Source organism: Ranitomeya imitator, chromosome 4 (assembly GCF_032444005.1).
Source record: "Ranitomeya imitator isolate aRanImi1 chromosome 4, aRanImi1.pri, whole genome shotgun sequence".
In the NCBI taxonomy this organism is placed as follows: domain Eukaryota; kingdom Metazoa; phylum Chordata; class Amphibia; order Anura; family Dendrobatidae; genus Ranitomeya; species Ranitomeya imitator.
Window position 1 is genome coordinate 2116523 of NC_091285.1, and position 21912 is coordinate 2138434.

Here is a 21912-nt window from a genome sequence, read left to right on the forward strand (position 1 = left end):
CAATGCAAAATTGACAGGAATTGAGATGGGACGCCATGTTGCGTTTGGAGAGCCACTGATGTGCCTAAACATTGAAACCCCCCACAAGTGACACCATTTTGGAAAGTAGACCCCCTAAGGAACTTATCTAGAGGTGTGGTGAGCACTTTGACCCACCAAGTGCTTCACAGAAGTTTATAATGCAGAGCCGTAAAAATAAAACAAAAATTTTTTCCCACAAAAATTATTTTTTAGCCCCCAGTTTTGTATTTTCCCGAGGGTAAGAGGAGAAATTCGACCCCAAAAGTTGTTGTCCAATTTGTCCTGAGTACGCTGATACCCCATATGTGGGGGGGAACCACCGTTTGGGCGCATGGGAGGGCTCGGAAGGGAAGGAGCGCCATTTGGAATGCAGACTTAGATGGAATGGTCTGCAGGCGTCACATTGCGTTTGCAGAGCCCCTAATGTACCTAAACCCCCCACAAGTGACCACATATTGGAAACTAGACCCCCAAGGAACTTATCTAGATGTGTTGTGAGAACTTTGAGCCCCCAAGTGTTTCACTACAGTTTATAACGCCCGGGCGTGAAAAAAAAAAATATTTATTTTTTTTCAACAAAAATTATTTTTTTAGCCCCCAGTTTGGATTTTTCCAAGGGTAACAGGAGAAATTTGACCCCAAAAGTTGTTGTCCTATTTGTCCTGAGTACGCTGATACCCCATATGTTGGGGTAAACCCCTGTTTGGGCGCACAGGAGAGCTCGGAAGGGAAGGAGCACTGTTTTACTTTTTCAACGCAGAATTGGCTGGAATTGAGATTGGACGCTATGTCGCGTTTGGAGAGCCCCTGATGTGCCTGAACAGTGGAAACTCCCCAATTCTACCTGAAACCCTAATCCAACAACACCCCTAACCCTAATCCCAACGGTAACCCTAACCACACCCCTAACCCTGACACACCCCTAACCCTAATCCCAACCCTATTCCCAACCGTAAATATAATCTAAACCCTAACCCTAACTTTAGCCCCAACCCTGACTGTAGCCTTAACCCTAGCCTCAACCCTAACCCTAACCCTAGCCCCAACCCTAACCCTAGCCCTAATGGGAAAATGGAAATAAATTTTTTAATTTTTCCCTAACTAAGGGGGTGTTGAAGGGTGTTTTGATTTACTTTTATAGCGGGTTTTTTTAGCGGATTTTTATGATTGGCAGTCGTCACACACTGAAAGACGCTTTTTATTGCAAAAAATATTTTTTGCGTCACCACATTTTGAGAGCTATAATTTTTCCATATTTTGGTCCACAGAGTCATGTGAGGTCTTGATTTTTGCGGGACGAGTTGACGTTTTTATTGGTAACATTTTCGGGCCGTGACATTTTTTGATTGCTTTTTATTCCGATTTTTGTGGGGCAGAATGACCAAAAACCAGCTATTCATGAATTTCTTTTGGGGGAGGTGTTTATACAGTTCTGCGTTTGGTAAAATTGATAAAGCAGTTTTATTCTTCGGGTCAGTATGATTACAGCGATACCTCATTTATATCATTTTTTTATGTTTTGGCGCTTTTATACGATAAAAACTATTTTATAGAAAAAACAATTATTTTTGCATCGCTTTATTCTGAGGACTATAACTTTTTTATTTTTTTGCTGATGATGCTGTATCGCGGCTCAATTTTTGCGGGACAAGATGACGCTTTCAGCGGTATCATGGTTATTTATATCCGTCTTTTTGATCGCGTGTCATTACACTTTTTGTTCGGCGGTATGATAAAGCGTTTTTTGCCTCGTTTTTTTTTTCTTGCAGTGTTTACTGAAGGGGTTAACTAGTGGGCCAGTTTTATAGGTCGGGTCGTTACGGACGCGGCGATACTAAATAGGTGTACTTCTATTGTTTGTTTTTTTTATTTAGATAAAGAAATGTATTTATGGGAATATTTTTTTTTCATTATTTAGGAATTTTTTTTTTATTATTTTTTTTTTTTTTACACATTTGGAAAAGTTTTTTTTAACTTTTTTACTTTGTCCCAGGGGGGACATCACAGATCGGTGATCTGACAGTTTGCACAGCACTCTGTCAGATCAGCGATCTGACTTAGAGCGCTGCAGGTTTACCAAGCGCCTGCTCTGAGCAGGCACTTGGTAAGCCACCTCCCTCCCTGCAGGACCCGGATGCCGCGGCCATCTTGGATCCGGGCCTGCGGCAGGGAGGAAGGTAGGAGACCCTCGGAGCAACACGATCACATCGCATTGCTGCGGGGGTCTCAGGGAAGCCCACAGGGAGCCCCCTCCCTGCGCGATGCTTCCCTGTACCGCCGGCACACCGCGATCATGTTTGATTGCGGTGTGCCGGGGGTTAATGTGCCGGGGGGCGGTCTGTGACCGCTCTTGGCACATAGTGCCGGATGTCAGCTGCGATAGGCAGCTGACACCCGGCCGCGATCCCCCCGTGAGCGCGGCCGATCGCGCTGGACGTGCTATTCCGTTCCTTGGGCATTAGGGCCCACCCCACATGGACGGAATAGTACGTCCAATGTCAGAAAGGGGTTAATGGTGTAGAGCAGGGCCCAGTGGCGTAGGAAGGGGGGTGCGGGGGGGGCGGTCCGCCCCGGGCGGCACAATGCGGGGGGCGGCCGGCGCTGCAGGAGAAGAAAAAAAAAAAAAAAAGACGCCCCTTTAAATCTTCGGGCGGCGCCGTCCGCCGCCACGACCAGGGCCAGCTCCCCCCACCACCGGACCCCGCCCCCCGCTCTATACTCACCTCTCCTGGTTCCTGCGGCGCCGGCAGCTGCAGCGTCCTCTGCTCTGCGACGTCTCAGAGCAGAGGGCGCGATGACGTCACTACTGTGCGCGCCGCTCTGCCTATCTGTCCTGAGCGTCGCAGAGCCGGAGAGACGCTGACTGCACCGGACCTGCGCTAGGAACGGGAGAGGTGAGGATTTTACTTTTTTTTTTCTTTATGTCTGACTGTCTGGGGGCAATGCTGGACACACTGGGGCAATACTGGAGACCATGGGGCAGATTGCTGGACACACTGGGGCAATACATGAGACTATGGGGCAGATTGCTGGACACACTGGGGCAATACATGAGACCATGGGGCAGATTGCTGGACACACTGGGGCAATACAGGAGACCATGTGGCAGAATGCTGGACACACTGGGGCAACACAGGAGACCATGGGGCAGATTGCTGGACACACTGGGGCAATACAGGAGACCATGGGGCAGATTGCTGGACACACTGGGACAATACAGGAGACCATGGGGCAGATTGCTGGACACACTGGGGCAATACTGGAGACCATGGGGCAGAATGCTGGACACACTGGGGCAATACAGGAGACCATGGGGCAGATTGCTGGACACACTGGGGCAATACTGGAGACCCTGGGGCAGATTTCTGGACACATTGAGGCAATGCTGGAGACCCTGGGGCAGACTTCTGGACACACTGGGGCAATGCTGGACACTGGGGCAGATTGCTGGACACACGGGGGGTAATATGCTGGACACACTGGGGCAATGCTGGACACACTGGGGCAGACTGCTGGACACACTGGGGAAAGGCTGGACACTGGGGCAGATTGCTGGACACACTGGGGGCAGTGCTGGACATACTGGGGCAGATTGCTGGACACACTGGGGGTAATATGCTGGACACACTGGGGCAGATTGCTGGACAACATGGGGGTAATATGCTGGACACACTGGGGCAGATTGCTGGACAACATGGGGGTAATATGCTGGACACACTGGGGGCAGGACTTGAGGCATGGGCAGAATGTAGATACGGGGCATGATTGGAGACACGGGGCAGGATTGGATCATGGGGCAGGACGGATACGATGGAGGCTGGTGGGGCAGGATGTGGAGATCATATGGGGTAGAATGAATACTCATGAGGGCAGGATGCGAGAACATATGGCTGGAGCCAGGAATGAGAAACGGGGCCAGGGTGGGGAATATTATTACCATAGGGGCTAATTAAGGGATATTATTACTGCAGTGATGTATTTATTTTATTTTTTGAGTATACTGTTTTAAATGGGGGGCGGTCCTGTTACTGTGCAGAGTGACACTATATCACCTTTTTTTCTTCATGTGATGTAATGTAGAAGTTGTGAAAAATTAAGTAATGTGTTCTGCAAGCGGACCTCGAGATAACTGTGTTATTTCCTGCAGAAACGAGTCCTGGCTGGAAGGAATGATGGCGGTCTGTGCTGGATGAAAGATGAAGGACTTAACACTGACTCACCAGTGACGTCTCTAGGTGACCTATACACTGACACTATACACTGTATACTATATAGAGGTCCTGTGTATAATGTCACCAGTGATCTCTGTATTACCTCTACACAGACACTGCATACTAAGTACAGATCTCCTGTGAATACTGGCACTTATGGTGATAGTATTGTGGTTTTTTTTTTATTACTGATCAGTATTGTAGTATTCAGTCACTATGTGGTGGTAATATGTGGTCTGGAAATGGTGTTGTGGTATTTGTCCCTTGTATGTAGTATTATTCGGTCACTATGTGGCCTGGTCATGGTGTGGTGGTATTAAGTCACAGGTGTGGCATGTGGGGGTGACACCATTAGGCCCAGTTTAAGTTCTACAAAACAGGAAAACCGTTTTTGGTAACCTTTGTGTGTATTGAGCCGGGGGGGGGGGGGGGGCGCCAAACTCGGGAACAGCCCCGGGCGGCAAAAGCTCTAGCTACGCCTCTGGCAGGGCCATGTGCTGCAGTGGAGGGGGACTCAGTGATACCTTAATGGGGTAGAGCAGGGGCCGTGTGCTGCGGTGGAGGGGGATTTGGTGATACCTTAATGGGGTAGAGCAGGGACGTGTGCTGCGGTGGAGGGGGACTAAGTGATACCTTAATGGTGAAAAGCAGGGGACGTGTGCTGCGGTGAAGAGGGACTCGGTGATACCTTAATAGTGAAGATCAGGGGCCGTGTGGTGCATTGGGGGGCGCTCTCCTCACTCAACAGATATTCCGGCTTCAGGACGTATCCGCAGCCCCCGTTATCCAGGAACTTCCCGTCCTGCAGATCCATGGCAATCCCCGGAGTCTGGAAATTCAGCGCGACTGCGGAGATGCGGAGGAGAGCACAGGGTAACAATGCTGGGAGGGCGACACATTGTATCAGTGCAGCAAGAGCCGTACCCACCCATCTGACAGCCCACGTTCCAGAACTCCGAGGGGTAGAAGTTGGAGGAACCGGTCCGGGATCCTTTAGGGTAAATCCGGGTGAGGAACCTGCAGGTGTGATGGACGAACTCCGGGGCTGTGGGTGAAGAGGAGACGTCCGGTCATTGTCACCTTCCATGGGATCCAGTGACCTGACACCCCAAGAAGTCCCCAGACCCCCAATTATCACCCCCCAACGCCAGCTATGTTCCCTGACCCCAAATCATCCTCTTGACCCCCAGCGATGTCCCCTGAACTTAAATCATCCCCCGACCCCAGCGATGTCCCTGACCCCAAATCATCACCCCCGACCCCCAGTCATCACCTCGGATCCCAAGTCATCACCCCCAACCCCAAATCATCACCCATGACCGCTAGTCACACCTGACACCTCAGTCATCATCCCCGACTGTCAGGAAATAGGACAAAGGTTCTGATTACTTCAATTACACATACAGAGCTTTTAGCTGTAGTTTCCTGTGCCTGCGTGTGTAATCCTAAACCCCTCATTTCGCCCTCCCTCAGGAATGTTTATGGCTCGGTGCTGCGAAAACCAGACTGTGTAAAACTCCTCATTCCCCCTTGTTACTGAGAAGCGGGGTCAGTGGGTGCTCTTGTCCGCTGGCCCGGCTGTCTTTAGCAAGACTGCATGGGACCACGGCTCATACCACTGAACGCCCGCTCTATCTCCCAGTGGGCAATACACTATATAGACAACACAGGGTTAAGGTAAAACAGGGTGCAAAATACTTTATTGAACCGCAGCACACAATAGCAAACAGAGCATTCCCAACATGCCTGGAATTGTATGGGTACATGGGCGCATATAAAATATCCCTGCGTCTCCACGTGTTTCAAGTATGACATGATGTCAGAGCTCCCAGGGTCGTCTTTTGTTTATGCAAAAACGTAGCTGTCTGGGTAATTAAGATACAATCTGGTTTCTTCACACGCCTCCCACCTGATACTGGCTGAAACTGGTACAGCAAGCATGGGACTATTGTTCTTTTAAGGTTATGTATATTGGCACCGATCTGGGCTAGAGATATAAGGATTATATATTCTGGATGTCCATCAAGAGATCTATAGCTCACAGAAATCGCTAGGAGCTAAACACAATGAGTGCAAGGAGCGGGTTTCTCTGTAAGCGGGTTATATAACGACGCCATGTTTACACTTAAAAGATTCCCCCCGACGTGGTGCACATCCTGATCATTGTGTCGTTCATATACAAGGTTCATACAGCGAGCTATGTCTAAAAAATGGTTTGTCACAGCTCTAAGAAAGGGGAGGATTCAGCCTTGAGTGAGGTCACCACAGGGGGATTGCCTTGGTTTTAGGCTGGGAAATAAGCGAGTAAAGCAGCAGTCTTCCAGTGTCTTTTGTCCGGGGCCTAGCTGCGAGACAGGGGTGATGCATTTGGATATATGCTCGCCCATCCCCCACAGCACATGGCCAGCCATGAGATGAAATTACATAACGAAATGTCTGTTCTCTTCAACTTTAAACCCACTTTATTTGCAATTGTACTGTACATATGATACTTGTCTTCTTTATAATATCTTTTTATACTTCTGTAAACACTGCCTACATTTTTTGGAGTAAAATATATAAAATTACTAGCTTTTTCTCTCCTTGCTCTATAACGTACTGTCACGTCTTCTGAAGTGAATTATGCTACTAATCTGGGTTGGCTCCAGACCCGTTAATAATTAAGAAATCAGAGCTGGTGGCAGCGGATTTGTCCTGTGCGTTTGGGAGGCTTTGTAGAGACGGACGGCTTTGATAATTATTGTTCCCCCTGAGTGGGAGTAGTTATATCTCCCTTGCTGAAGTGTGCCCATTAGCCAGTACAAAGTAAGGCAGCCTTTCTGGCGACCAATTATCCTAGGTGCAGTACCAGGTCTGACCTGACGGTAAGGGGGTTGCCAGAGAGCTGCAAGTTCCAAACCAGAACTGGGAAGTGGGATAAGGATAAATCCTTAAGAAAGAACCAGGGGCAACTAAACAACCCCAGGTCATGACAAATTGGTGTGAGTGGTGGGGATGATAAAGGTATCCTCCCCGTGAACAGTGACATATTGGTGGCAGAGCGGTGGGATAATAGAGCATTAGTGGCCTGGTTTGAGCAATCATTCCTCTCACTAAAAACTTGCACAGTTCTTGCGAGGACTTGGCGCAAAAAAGTTTTAGAGAACAAGTTCTGTGTTTACTAGTCCTGACAAAATTGTTTGTACTTGCAATTACCCCCTCCCTTTCTCTTTCTTTTTCTATCCTATCTTTTATTTGGCAATGATGGCTGCAAAAGGAGAAGCCTGGTACACCCAAGAGAAGAAGGACACTCTTGTTGGAGTATGCACGTACCACAGCGTGGACAACCATGGCAAAACCATCGCTCAATTGGTCACGAAACTGGTGCAATTTGAAGCGGACCAAGCCCGGCCTCAGTGGACGCGGAAGCCAGTACCAGTGAAAATGGTGCTGCAGCAGAGGTCCAACCACTGAATGCCGCCCTACTAGCAACCAGGGCGGATTGGACCCTCACCTGCTGGCGGCCATGGAACAACTCCCCACCGACGACCGTGATGGACATCTGCAGACACCAGCAATACCAAGACAAAGCGGAACACCGAGAAGCGGAGAGAGCCCAGCGAGAGGCCCAAGCTCAGGGGGAACATGAACTGCGGCTGGCCCAACTCAGAGCCGTACCATATACCACGCAGAGCACCAAGTCCAGAAACGCGCAGTTCCCTAAACCCCGGCCAGAGCAATATCCTGTAATGGAAAAGGACGGGGACTAGAACAAATTTCTGCGGGCATTTGAGAAAGCCTGCCGACAGTATTGGCTGCCGGATAACCAATGGGCCCGATACCTGACCCCAGGGCTAAAAGGCAAAGCTCTGAAGGCATTTGCTTCTCTCCCGCCAGACCAAGATGAAGATTATGAGGCCATCAAGCAGGCCCTGATAAGCAAGTGCCAGCTTACACCTGAGGTTTACCGTAGAAAGTTCCGGAACCTCCAACGTGGCCCACAGGACAGTTATAGCGACGTGGTGCATGGACTCAGGATCCACTTTAACCAGTGGACCCAAGGACTGTCAGTGACCACCTTTGCACAGCTGCGAGACCTGATGATTACAGACCAGTTCTTACATCTTTGCCCAGCTGAGGTGCGACAGTTCATGATGGACAAACCCAAAGATGTGACGAAAGCAGCGCAGATTGCTGACGCCTATGATGCCCACCATAAATCAGAAGTGCGGAAGCCAGTCACCACCAGCTGGAGAGGGGGTAAGCCTACAACCAACACCAATACCCCTGCCAGCCAGCACACCAGAGGCCCTGTCCACGTTGCCAACAGCATCAGACCTACCACCGCCAGTGCTTTTCCTGAAAACGGACTAGTCATATCAGAGCCACCTGTCAGGAGAAGCAGAGGAACCCCCAAGCCAAGGCCCCAGGGCCTAATGCAGCAGTTCCTTTGGTGGGTGGGGCGGTTGGCGGGTGTATGACAATGTGCAGCACGTCACTGTGTGGGGCCATGTCGCTACAGACCTCAAGGACACCGGGGCTGAACGAACCCTCATCCGACCCGAACTGGTGGCCCCTGAAGAAATCATTCCAGGGAAAACCCTGACTGTCACTGGGATTGGGGGCATCAGCTGTCCCCTGCCAATGGCTTGGGTGTATATAGATTGGGGTGCCGGGAGCGGGGTGAAGAAAGTGGGGCTGTCTGATAACTTGCCCACTGATATTTTATTGGGTACTGATTTGGGGAGGATGGTTGCATATTATGTCCCTTACTCTCCTCCCCAATCGAATGCTGATGATAGCGATGGGAAATTGCATGTGTTACCTGACAATGCTTTACCGATTAATGATGTACCTGATAATCATTTTTAAGACAATGCCGAGGATAATACTGATGATGCTGATGATGAAAATATGCAAGTCTTACCTGCTAGCCATTTAGTTCCCAAGAATGACGCGTTCAGAAGTGCAGGAGTGCTCAGCCACGTCATTCTGCGGGGTGGGATGGCTGAGGAACCCCTACCACGAGCAAGCGTTGGTGCTAAGAAAAATGGGGAGATGCATGAGAACCGTGAGGAAGGTGATGCCGTGCAACTGACCAGTGTCACAGAGGACGGTAACAGCCCCATGAGTAGCACTGCTCCTGGGATGTTTGGGGAGGATGGGGAGGTAGTACCCATAGCAGCACTGGCTGATGGTTCTGTAGATTGTTGTGGATTCTGTTTTTGGGCTCCCTCTGGTGGTTACAGATGGTACTGGGTGACTTGTGTTCTCTGCGGTCTCTGGTGTCCACCTGTTCTATCAGGATATGGGAGTTTCCTATTTAACCTGGCTTTCTTGTCATTTCCTCGCCGGCGATCAATGTAATCAGTGTGTCTTGTTACCTCTGCTTTCCGCTTCTGTAATCATCAGGACAAGCTAAGTTTTTGATTTTCCTGTTCCACGTTTTGCTTTATTTTTGTTTTAGTCCAGCTTGCAGTTATGTTATTCCTTGTTGCTGGTTGCTCTAGTGGGCGGATATTACTCCTCATGTTCCATGAGTTGGCACATGAGTTCAGGTAATTTCAGGATGGTTTTTTGTAGGGTTTTTCGCTGACCGCGCAGTTCACTTTTGTATCCTCTGCTATCTAGTTTTAGCGGGCCTCATTTTGCTGAATCTGTTTTCATTACTACGTATGTGCTTTCCTCTCATTTCACCGTCATTACATGTGGGGGGCTGCTATTTCTGTGGGGTGTTTCTCTGGAGGCAAGAGAGGTCTTTGTTTCTTCTAATAGGGGAAGCTAGTCCTTCGGCTGGCGCGAGACGTCTAGAATCATCGTAGGCACGTTCCCCGGCTACTGCTAGTGTTGTGAATTAGGTTCAGGATCGCGGTCAGCTCAGTTTCCATCACCCTAGAGCTTGTTCTGTTTTTTGTGTGCTTGTCCTTTTGTGATCCCCTGCCATTGGGATCATGACAGTAGATATTCCCAGGGAGACAGCCTACGTAGCTGCTGTCACCCGCAGTCAGAGTGCCGGAATGCAGATAATTTTCTGCCTTCTGGACCCTCCTCAGTCACAAGCGTGACTGAACCAGAGGTGGACCCAGAGGTGGACCCAGAGCAGGTCCCAGAGGGTTCCCGTGGGGAAGGACCCTGACGTCGCTTCTGGCTGCCCCTACCAGGAGTTCCAGGCTGCTCTGCACTCAGATGCGAGACTGGTGAATTTGAGACACCTCACTGAGATGCCCACCTCGTGACTGATAAGGAGAGGGTGTTCTGGGAACGAGGGAGGTTGTACCGGGAGACAGTACCCGGAAAATCCCAACAGGAGTGGTTGAGGGAAATACAGCTGGTGGTCCCGCACCAATTCAGGAGTGAGTTGTTACGGATTGCCCATGAGATCCCGCTCGCTGGACACTTGAGGATCCGCAAACTAAGGCCCGGCTGTCTCAACACTTCTATTGGCCCAAGATGGGGACAGATGTAACAAACTAATGCCGCACCTGTATCACCTGTCAAAGAGTGGAGAAGTCAGGGCCTGCTCTTAAGGCTGCACTAACCCCTTTGCCAGTGATAGAGCAGCCTTTCCAGAGGATCGCGGTGGACATTGTGGGCCCGCTGGCTGTCCCCAGCAGCTCTGGAAAGCAATACGTCCTCACCGTCCTCACTGTGGTAGACTACGCTACCCGGTACCCAGAGGCAGTAGCTCTGGCCTAAACTAGGGCAGATAAGGTGGTGGATGCACTGTTGGCCATCTTTTCACAGGTAGGATTTCCCAGGGAGATGCTTACCGATCAAGGGACCCAATTCATGTCTCGCCTAATGGAGTCTCTCTGTAAGAAAATGCAGGTGAAGCACCTGGTACCGAGTGCGTATCACCCACAGGCCAATGGCTTGTGTGAGCGCTTCAATGGTACACTCAAACAGATGCTACGCATGCTGGTTGAGACCCAAGGACGTTACTAGGAGCGGTACCCTCCCACACCTGCTATTCGCTTACAGAGAGGTTCCACAGGCCTCAACGGGGTTCTCCCCCTTCGAGCTCCTGTACAGCAGGCGAGTCTGGGGACCCCTTGGGTTGGTAAGGGAATCCTGGGAACAGGAGCCGAACCCTTCTGAAGTATCCATAGTGGAGTATTTCTTGCGCTTCCGTGATAAAATGCAGACCTTGACGCAGTTGGTGCATGACAACATGACCCAGGCTCAGGCTGATCAGAAGCACTGGTACGACCAGAACGCCCGGGAGCGGACCTACCAGGTGGGTCAAAAGGTGTGGGTGCTGGTCCCCGTACCAAAGGATAAGTTTCAGGCAGCCTGGGAAGGGCAGTATGTCGTCCACCAACAGCTCAACCCGGTCAATTACGTGGGCACGCTTGACCACACTCAGGGTAGGTGAAAGGCCTTTCACGTCAATATAATGAAGGCTCATCACGAACGTGAAGCCTATGTCTTACTGGTCTACAGCCTGCCCGAAGATTGGCAGGAAGACCCCCTCCTGGACATGCTGGTCCAAGCCAAGGCCAGTGGGTCCATAGAGAATGTGGAGGTAAGCGCCTTGTTAACCGAACCCCGCCTGTCGCAGTTGCGGACCATGCTGGAACCCTTCCGGGCCATGTTCTCCAACCGACCTCGAAAGACGGAGTTAGTGGTCCACGAAGTGGACACCGGGAATCATACCCCACTACAGCGAACCCCCTTTCGGATCTCCGACGAGGTGCAGCAGGTTATGCGCCAGGAGATCGATGAGATGTTACAGCTGGGGGTGATTCAACGGTCAAAGAGAGCGTGGGGCTCACTTATAGTTCTCGCGCCAAAGAAGGATTGGACCACCCGGTTCTGCGTGGAATACAGGGGGCTCAACACCATCACAGCCTCTGATGTGCACCCAATGCCGCGCATCGAGGAGCTGCCTGAGAAATTAGCTGCCGCAAAATATCTGTCCATAATGGATCTGAGTCAAGGATACTGACAGATTCCCCTGAGCCCTGAGGTGCAGGAGAAGTCCACCTTTATCACACCTTTCGGACTGAACAAGTCCACGGTCATGCCCTTCGGCATGAAGAATGCCCCTGCCACTTTCCAGCGGATGGTCAACCACCTGCTTCAGGGACTAGAGAAGTACGCGGTGGCATACTTGGATGACATTGCCATCTTCAGTTACTCCTGGGATGAACACCTGCAGCATCTTCAGGAGGTGCTCAAACAAATTCACCAAGCCGGTCTGACCATCAAGCCAGGAAAGTGCCAGATGGGCATGAGAGAGGTCCACTACCTGGGGCACCGGGTAGGCAGGAACTCCATAAGGCCAGAACCTGGGAAAGTGGATGCGATCGCGTCCTGACCCACTCCCAGGACCAAGAAACAGGTGATGTCCTTCCTGGGCACTGCAGGGTACTATAGGGCTTCGTACAGAACTATAGTAGCCTGGCAAAACCCTTGACCAACCTCACCAGGAAGAAGCTATTTTTTAACAGGACAATGACCCTAAACACACCTCCAGGCTGTGTAAGGGCTATTTGACCAAGAAGAAGATTGATAGGGTGCTACGCCAGATGACCTGGCCTCCACAGTCACCAGATCTGAATCCAATCGAGATGGTTTGGGGTGAGCTGGACCGCAGAGTGATGGCAAAAGGGCCAACAAGTGCTAAGCATCTCTGGGAACTCCTTCAAGATTGTTGAAGACCATTCCCGGTGACTACCTCTTGAAGCTCATCAAGAGAATGCCAAGAGTGTGCAAAGCAGTCATCAAAGCAAAAGGTGGCTACTTTGAAGAACCTAGAATATAACACATAACAATAAAGTGTGAAACAACTGAAATTAAGTATATAATTCCACATGTGTTAATTCATAGTTTTGATGCCTTCAGTGTGAATGTACAATTTTCAGTCATGAATATACAGAAAAATCTTTAGATGAGAAGGTGTGTCCAAACTTTTGGTCTGTACTGTATGTATATATATATATTATATAAAGCTAAATGTGTGTGTGTGTGTGTGTGTGTGTGTGTGTGTGTGTATGTATGTCCGGGATTGGCATCTGCACCGTCGCAGCTACAGCCACAAAATTTTGCACAGTCACACGTCTGGACCCTGAGAGCGTCATAGGCTACGTTGTGAGGTGAAATTTTAACCCCGCGCGTTCCAATTCAAGAAACAATTTTGCCCCTATCTACATAATGGGAAAAAGTGAAAGGAAAAGTGTTGGAGGCAAATTGACAGCTGCCAAATGTGAACAAGGGGGACTTAAAGAATGAGAGCGATGGCGCCAAAGAGTATATACCGTACCGTTGCTAAGGTGGGGCCCAGACATGGGATACTCACCACACACGGGGATATGAACACACACACACAAAATGCGCCACACACTACCACGTGCTTGAACACATAGACCACCCTCAGCACACATTTCACCACACATACACCAACCTCGCCACATAAAAGTTGAAACACAAAAGTCGCCGCTCAAAACTTGCCACGCGCAAAACTCGCCATATGCAAAACTAGGCTCACGCAAAACTCTCCACACATGCAAAACTCACCTCATGGAAAACTCACCACATGCAAAACTTGCACACGTGGAAAAATTGCTACATGCACAAAAGTTGCAACGCATGCAAAAGTTGCCTCACACAAAACTTATACATACTCAAAACACACCACACATAAATCTCGCCACGCGCAAAACTCGCCATGCGCAAAACTTGCTGCACACAACTTGCTACACTAACCTGTCACATGCAACTCGACACACAAAAAGTTGCTACACGCATGTTGCCACACAAAACTCATCTCACAAAAGTCACTACATGCATGTCGCCACATGCAACTCAACACACACAACTTGACACATGAAACTCGCCCTAAAACACACACAAGTCTGGTATTATCCTTCAAAAATAAAAATCTGATTAATAAGCAGACAAACTACAAGAGCAACAAATGTACCATATAGGAAATATGGCAGCTGTCAGTCACATGACCTGTCTATTATGTGTATGTGTGAGCTAATATATACTGCCAGGGGGAGGGCTTCCTGTTGGCTGGGGATTTATCAGGCTGCCAATTTAGCTTACAAATACTGAGGTAAAAATACTGACCAAATAACGTGTGAACGCGGTCTAATACAGGAGGAGATGACACACAGGTATATATTATGTACAGGGGAGATGACACACAGGTATATACTATATACAGGAGATGACATACAGGTATATACTATATACAGGAGGAGATGACACACAGGTATATGCTATATACAGGAGATGACATACATGTATATACTATATATAGGAGGAGATGACATACAGGTACATAGTATATACAGAAGAGATGACATACAGGTATATACTATACAGGAGATGACACATGGGTATATACTATATACAGGAGGAGATGACATACAGCAGGTATATACTATATACAGGAGGAGATGACATACAGCAGGTATATACTATTTACAGGGGAGATGACATACAGGTATATACTATATACAAAAGAAGACATACAGGTATATAATATATATAAGGGAGATGACAAACATGTATATACTGAGGTGAAAATGAGGGGTGTGAGTTGAAAATGAAATGGTGTGAGTGCAAAATGAGAGGAGTGAGGGAAAATAGTGGAGTGATTGGAAAATGACAGATGTGAGGTCGAAATGACAAGTGTTAGGGGGGAATGAGAGGAGTGAGGGGGAAAATAAGAGGAGTGAGGGGGAAAATGAGAGGTGTAAGGGAGAAAATGAGAGGTGTAAGGGAGAAAATGAGAGGCATGATGGGAAAATAAGAGACGTGAGGTGCTATAACTAACCACAGATATTTACTATGCCCAGGCAACGCCGGGCTCTTCAGCTAGTATATATATATATCTAATATATAAAGCTGAATGTGTGTGTGTGTGTGTGTGTGTGTATGTATGTATGTATGTATGTATGTCCGGGATTGGCATCTGCACCGTCGCAGCTACAGCCACAAAATTTTGCACAGTCACACGTCTGGACCCCGAGAGCGTCATAGGCTACGTTGTGAGGCGAAATTTTAACCCCGCGCGTTCCAATTCACCAAACAATTTTGCCCCTATCTACATAATGGGGAAAAAGTGAAAGGAAAAGTGTTGGAGGCAAATTGACAGCTGCCAGATGTGAACAAGGGGGACTTAAAGAGTGAGAGCGATGGCGCCAAAGAGTATATACCGTACAGTTGCTAAGGTGGGGCCCCGACATGGGATACTCACCACACACGGGGATATGAACACACACAAAATGGGCCACACACTACCACGTGCTTGAACACATATACCACCCTCAGCACACATTTCACCACACATACACCAACCTCGCCACATAAAAGTCGAAACACAAAAGTCGCCACTCAAAACTCGCCACGCGCAAAACTCACCACATGCAAAAACTAGGCTCACGCAAAACTCGCCACAAGTGCAAAACTCACCTCATGGAAAACTCGCCACACGCAAAACTTGCACACGCCGAAAAATTGCCACATGCACAAAAGTTGCAACACATGCAAAAGTTGCCTCACACAAAACTTGCACATACTCAAAAGGCACCACACATAAAACTCGCCATGCGCAAAACTCGCCATGTACAAAACTTGCTGCACACAACTTGCTACACTAACCTGTCACATGCAACTCGACACAAAAAGTTGCTATACGCATGTTGCCACACAAAACTCATCTCACAAAAGCCGCTACATGCATGTCGCCACACGCAACTCAACACACACAACTTGACACATGAAACTCGCCCTAAAACACACACAAGTCTGGTATTATCCTTCAAAAATAAAAATCTGATTAATAAGCAGACAAACTACAAGAGCAACAAATGTACCATATAGGAAATACGGCAGCTGTCAGTCACATGACCTGTCTATTATGTGTATGTGTGAGCTAATATATACTGCCAGGGGGAGGGCTTCCTGTTGGCTGGGGATTTATCAGGCTGCCAATTTAACTTCCATATACTGAGGTAAAAATATTGACCAAATAACGTGTGAACGAGGTCTAATACAGGAGGAGATGACACACAGATATATACTATATACAGGAGGAGATGACACACAGATATATACTATATACAGGAGAGATGACACACAGGTATATACTATATAGAGGAGATGACATACAGGTACATACTATATACAGGAGGAGATGACATACAGGTATAAACTATATACAGGAGGAGATGACATACAAGTACATACTATATACAGGAGCAGATGACCTACAAGTATGTACTATATACAGGAGGAGATGACATACAGGTATATGCTATATATAGAAGATGACATACAGGTATATACTATATACAGGAGGAGATGACACAGATATATACTATATACAGGAGGAGATGACATACAGGTATATACTATATTATAGAAGGAGATGACATACAGGTATATACTATATATAGAAGATGACATACAGGTACTGTATATACTATATACAGGGGAGATGACACAGCAGGTATATACTATATACAGGAGATGACATACAGGTGTATACTATATATAAGGGAGATGCAAACATGTATATGCTGAGGTGAAAATGAAGGGTGTGAGGTGAAAATGAAAAGGTGTGAGTGCAAAATGAGAGGAGCGAGGGAAAATAGTGGAGTGAACGGAAAATGACAGATGTGAGGTCAAAATGACAAGTGTTAGGGGGAAATGAGAGGAGTGAGGGAGAAAATGAGAGGTGTGAGGGATAAAATGAGAGATGTGAGGGGGAAAATGAAAGATGTGATTGGGAAAATGAGAGGTGTGATGGGAAAATAAGAGAAGTGAGGTGCTATAACCACAGATATTTACTATGCCCAGGCAAAGCCGGGCTCTTCAGCTAGTGTATATATATATATATATATATATATATATATACATATATATATATATATATATATATATATATACACACACACACACACACCTCCTAGCTCTTGGAAGAGAGATGTTAATTACGGTCTGATAGTTTCTCTGTGAGAACTTTTACACAAAGGATCTCAAGAGAATATAATATATTCATTGGGGGGCGCGGCCGTGGTCCAATCAAAAAACAAGCAATTATGATATTAACCTGAGGGGCTGGTCTAGAAACCTGACCTCCAGACCAAAGCTATAAATTAGGGCTGTATGCAGAGAAACGTGTTCACATGTGAGGGCAGCCTGAGATGCTGATGTTCTCCACCAACTTCATTCACCCCCCTCAGGGAGCAGAAAGCAAACTACCAGTTAGATGATTTCTGTAAGTTATCTCCTGTTTATTTTTATACTGTTTTGCATAAGTTGTATATCTTTTTATTATCATATTTTTGTACCTTTTCTTACTGTAAGCACTGAACCTTTTTGTATTAAAGTATAAAACTTTAACAAGTTGAACCTTGAATGCTCTAAAAGAATCCATAGCCTAAGGTGTGTGAGCCTTATGAGTGGTAGACATTATTAGTATTAATATTTCCGGGGCTCATGGCCCGTGTGTTCGATGAGTGGTGGCACTGTGTTTGAGCGGGTGTGGGGCCTGGGTCGGTGTGTGATTTATGCTCCCATTACAGCATAGGATAGAGGTTGAATGCTGGACTGAGAGTAGTGAGATAGATTAACCCTTGGAGGCACAACCCAAGTCACGTGCTGAGAGCACGTGACGAATTAGTGACACTACAGAGAAGGGATCCGTGACAACCCCTAAACCCCAGTCATCATCCCTGACCCAGTCATCATCCCTGATTACCAGCCATCAGCTATGACTCATCAGCAATCATCAACCGACTCAACAGCCAGCCATCAGTCCTGACCCCCAGCCATCATACCTGACCCCTCAGTCATCATCTGATGCAAAGCCATCACCCCTAAACACCAGTCATCAACCCCTACACACAGCCATCATAACCCCTGACATGCAGCCATCACCACTCAACCCCCACTCATCAAACCAGGGATTCAAGCTTCAGGAGGCTAATTTGCATATTCCAGGTGCCTTCTGGGAGAAGCGAAGTCTCCCTAAGCTAGAAGATCGTTGGGTACAGCCGGGACCAGCTGCTTCGAAAGCATCACCAAACCAGGGATTCAAGCTTCAGGAGGCTAATTTGCATATTCCAGGTGCCTTCTGGGAGAAGCGAAGTCTCCCTAAGCTAGAAGATCGTTGGGTACAGCCGGGACCAGCTGCTTCGAAAGCATCACCAAACCAGGGATTCAAGCTTCAGGAGGCTAATTTGCATATTCCAGGTGCCTTCTGGGAGAAGCGAAGTCTCCCTAAGCTAGAAGATCGTTGGGTACAGCCGGGACCAGCTGCTTCGAAAGCATCACCAAACCAGGGATTCAAGCTTCAGGAGGCTAATTTGCATATTCCAGGTGCCTTCTGGGAGAAGCGAAGTCTCCCTAAGCTAGAAGATCGTTGGGTACAGCCGGGACCAGCTGCTTCGAAAGCATCACCAAACCAGGGATTCAAGCTTCAGGAGGCTAATTTGCATATTCCAGGTGCCTTCTGGGAGAAGCGAAGTCTCCCTAAGCTAGAAGATCGTTGGGTACAGCCGGGACCAGCTGCTTCGAAAGCATCACCAAACCAGGGATTCAAGCTTCAGGAGGCTAATTTGCATATTCCAGGTGCCTTCTGGGAGAAGCGAAGTCTCCCTAAGCTAGAAGATCGTTGGGTACAGCCGGGACCAGCTGCTTCGAAAGCATCACCAAACGAATTTTTGCCTGTAGGACATTATTGCAAGAGAGCTTGGCTGAGTAGATTACACAAGAAGGAAAACACACAGCAAGTCAGCAGGATCTAGGAGCAACATGGCAGATGTGACAACCTACATGGTGAGCTGCAGCATGTGCTACATGTTCACAGATCGACCAGAAGAAGAATCCAATTTCACCTGTCAGAAGTGTAGACTAGTGGCCCTTTTAGAAGAAAAGGTGCGGGGTCTGGAAGAAAGAATAGCAACTTTGAAACTCATCAAAGAGAATGAAGACTTTCTAGACAGAACAGAAGCATCTCTACTGGTCACAGAAGGTGCAAAAAGTGTCAGAGAACCTCCAAAAGCAGATGAGTGGAAGCATGTGACCAAAAGAAGCAAGAAGACCATGGAGAAATCACCAACCACACAACTGAAGAACCGATATCAAATCTTTGTAGAGGATGAAGATGGCACACCTAAGAATGAAGCAATACCAGCAAGCAAAAAAGAAAAGGGCACACAGCAACAAGTGACAGCAAAAAGTACAGCCAAGAGGCAACGAAGAGTGGTGGTGGTGGGAGACTCACTACTGAGAGGCACCGAAGCAGCCATCTGCAGACCGGACATAACTGCAAGAGAAGTATGCTGCCTTCCAGGTGCGATGATCAAGGATGTGACCGATAGGATACCAAAGCTCTTCAGCTCCAAGGACGTCCACCCATTTCTTCTGATACATGTTGGCACCAATGACACGGCAAGGAAGGACCTACCGACAATCTGCAAGGACTTTGAAGAGTTGGGGAAGAAAGTAAAGGAACTGGATGCACAGGTAGTTTTTTCTTCTATCCTTCCAGTAGACAGGCATGGCACCAGGAGATGGAACAGGATCCTTGATGCAAACAACTGGCTAAGACGATGGTGCAGACAACAAGGATTTGGATTCCTGGACCACGGTGTGAATTACTGGTATGATGGACTCCTCGCCAGAGACGGACTACACCTCAACAAACCTGGGAAACACACATTCGCCAGAAGACTCGCTACACGCATCAGGAGGGCGTTAAACTAGAAGAAGAGGGGACGGGAAGAAAAACATTAGACTCGAACAAAGACGACCCAGGAAAACATACTCAGAAGGGAGGTAAGAACATTTCTAAAACAATCCACAGTGAGGAGATTGGAACAAAACAAAATCCTCTAAACTGCATGCTCGCAAACGCCAGAAGCCTGACAAACAAGATGGAGGAACTAGAAGCAGAAATATCTACAGGTAACTTTGACATAGTGGGAATAACCGAGACATGGTTAGATGAAAGCTATGACTGGGCAGTTAACTTACAGGGTTACAGTCTGTTTAGAAAGGATCGTAAAAATCGGAGAGGAGGAGGGGTTTGTCTCTATGTAAAGTCTTGTCTAAAGTCCACTTTAAGGGAGGATATTAGCGAAGGGAATGAAGATGTCGAGTCCATATGGGTTGAATTTCATGGAGGGAAAAATGGTAACAAAATTCTCATTGGGGTCTGTTACAAACCCCCAAATATAACAGAACGCATGGAAAGTCTACTTCTAAAGCAGATAGATGAAGCTGCAACCCATAATGAGGTCCTGGTTATGGGGGACTTTAACTACCCGGATATTAACTGGGAAACAGAAACCTGTGAAACCCATAAAGGCAACAGGTTTCTGCTAATAACCAAGAAAAATTATCTTTCACAATTGGTGCAGAATCCAACCAGAGGAGCAGCACTTTTAGACCTTTTACTATCTAATAGACCTGACAGAATAACAAATCTGCAGGTGGTTGGGCATTTAGGAAATAGCGACCACAATATTGTGCAGTTTCACCTGTCTTTCACTAGGGGGACTTGTCAGGGAGTCACAAAAACATTGAACTTTAGGAAGGCAAAGTTTGAACAGCTTAGAGATGCCCTTAATCTGGTAGACTGGGACAATATCCTCAGAAATGAGAATACAGATAATAAATGGGAAATGTTTAAGAACATCCTAAATAGGCAGTGTAAGCGGTTTATACCTTGTGGGAATAAAAGGACTAGAAATAGGAAAAACCCAATGTGGCTAAACAAAGAAGTAAGACAGGCAATTAACAGTAAAAAGAAAGCATTTGCACTACTAAAGCAGGATGGCACCATTGAAGCTCTAAAAAACTATAGGGAGAAAAATACTTTATCTAAAAAACTAATTAAAGCTGCCAAAAAGGAAACAGAGAAGCACATTGCTAAGGAGAGTAAAACTAATCCCAAACTGTTCTTCAACTATATCAATAGTAAAAGAATAAAAACTGAAAATGTAGGCCCCTTAAAAAATAGTGAGGAAAGAATGGTTGTAGATGACGAGGAAAAAGCTAACATATTAAACACCTTCTTCTCCACGGTATTCACGGTGGAAAATGAAATGCTAGGTGAAATCCCAAGAAACAATGAAAACCCTATATTAAGGGTCACCAATCTAACCCAAGAAGAGGTGCGAAACCGGCTAAATAAGATTAAAATAGATAAATCTCCGGGTCCGGATGGCATACACCCACGAGTACTAAGAGAACTAAGTAATGTAATAGATAAACCATTATTTCTTATTTTTAGTGACTCTATAGCGACAGGGTCTGTTCCGCAGGACTGGCGCATAGCAAATGTGGTGCCAATATTCAAAAAGGGCTCTAAAAGTGAACCTGGAAATTATAGGCCAGTAAGTCTAACCTCTATTGTTGGTAAAATATTTGAAGGGTTTCTGAGGGATGTTATTCTGGATTATCTCAATGAGAATAACTGTTTAACTCCATATCAGCATGGGTTTATGAGAAATCGCTCCTGTCAAACCAATCTAATCAGTTTTTATGAAGAGGTAAGCTATAGACTGGACCACGGTGAGTCATTGGACGTGGTATATCTCGATTTTTCCAAAGCGTTTGATACCGTGCCGCACAAGAGGTTGGTACACAAAATGAGAATGCTTGGTCTGGGGGAAAATGTGTGTAAATGGGTTAGTAACTGGCTTAGTGATAGAAAGCAGAGGGTGGTTATAAA

At 47.3% G+C, this 21912-nt stretch overlaps 1 protein-coding gene across 1 annotated transcript in view; it reads right to left on the minus strand.

The window, feature by feature from the left end:
• The window catches only part of PLCZ1 (phospholipase C zeta 1), a 115518-nt gene that overhangs the window by 33469 nt on the left and 60137 nt on the right, over positions 1 to 21912 (minus strand). The window contains exons 9-10 of the mRNA XM_069762753.1: positions 5161 to 5277; positions 4921 to 5078 (exon numbers count right to left, since the gene is read on the minus strand). Of these exons, the coding sequence (XP_069618854.1) occupies positions 4921 to 5078; positions 5161 to 5277 (275 nt within the window). The remainder of the gene's footprint in view (positions 1 to 4920; positions 5079 to 5160; positions 5278 to 21912) is intronic.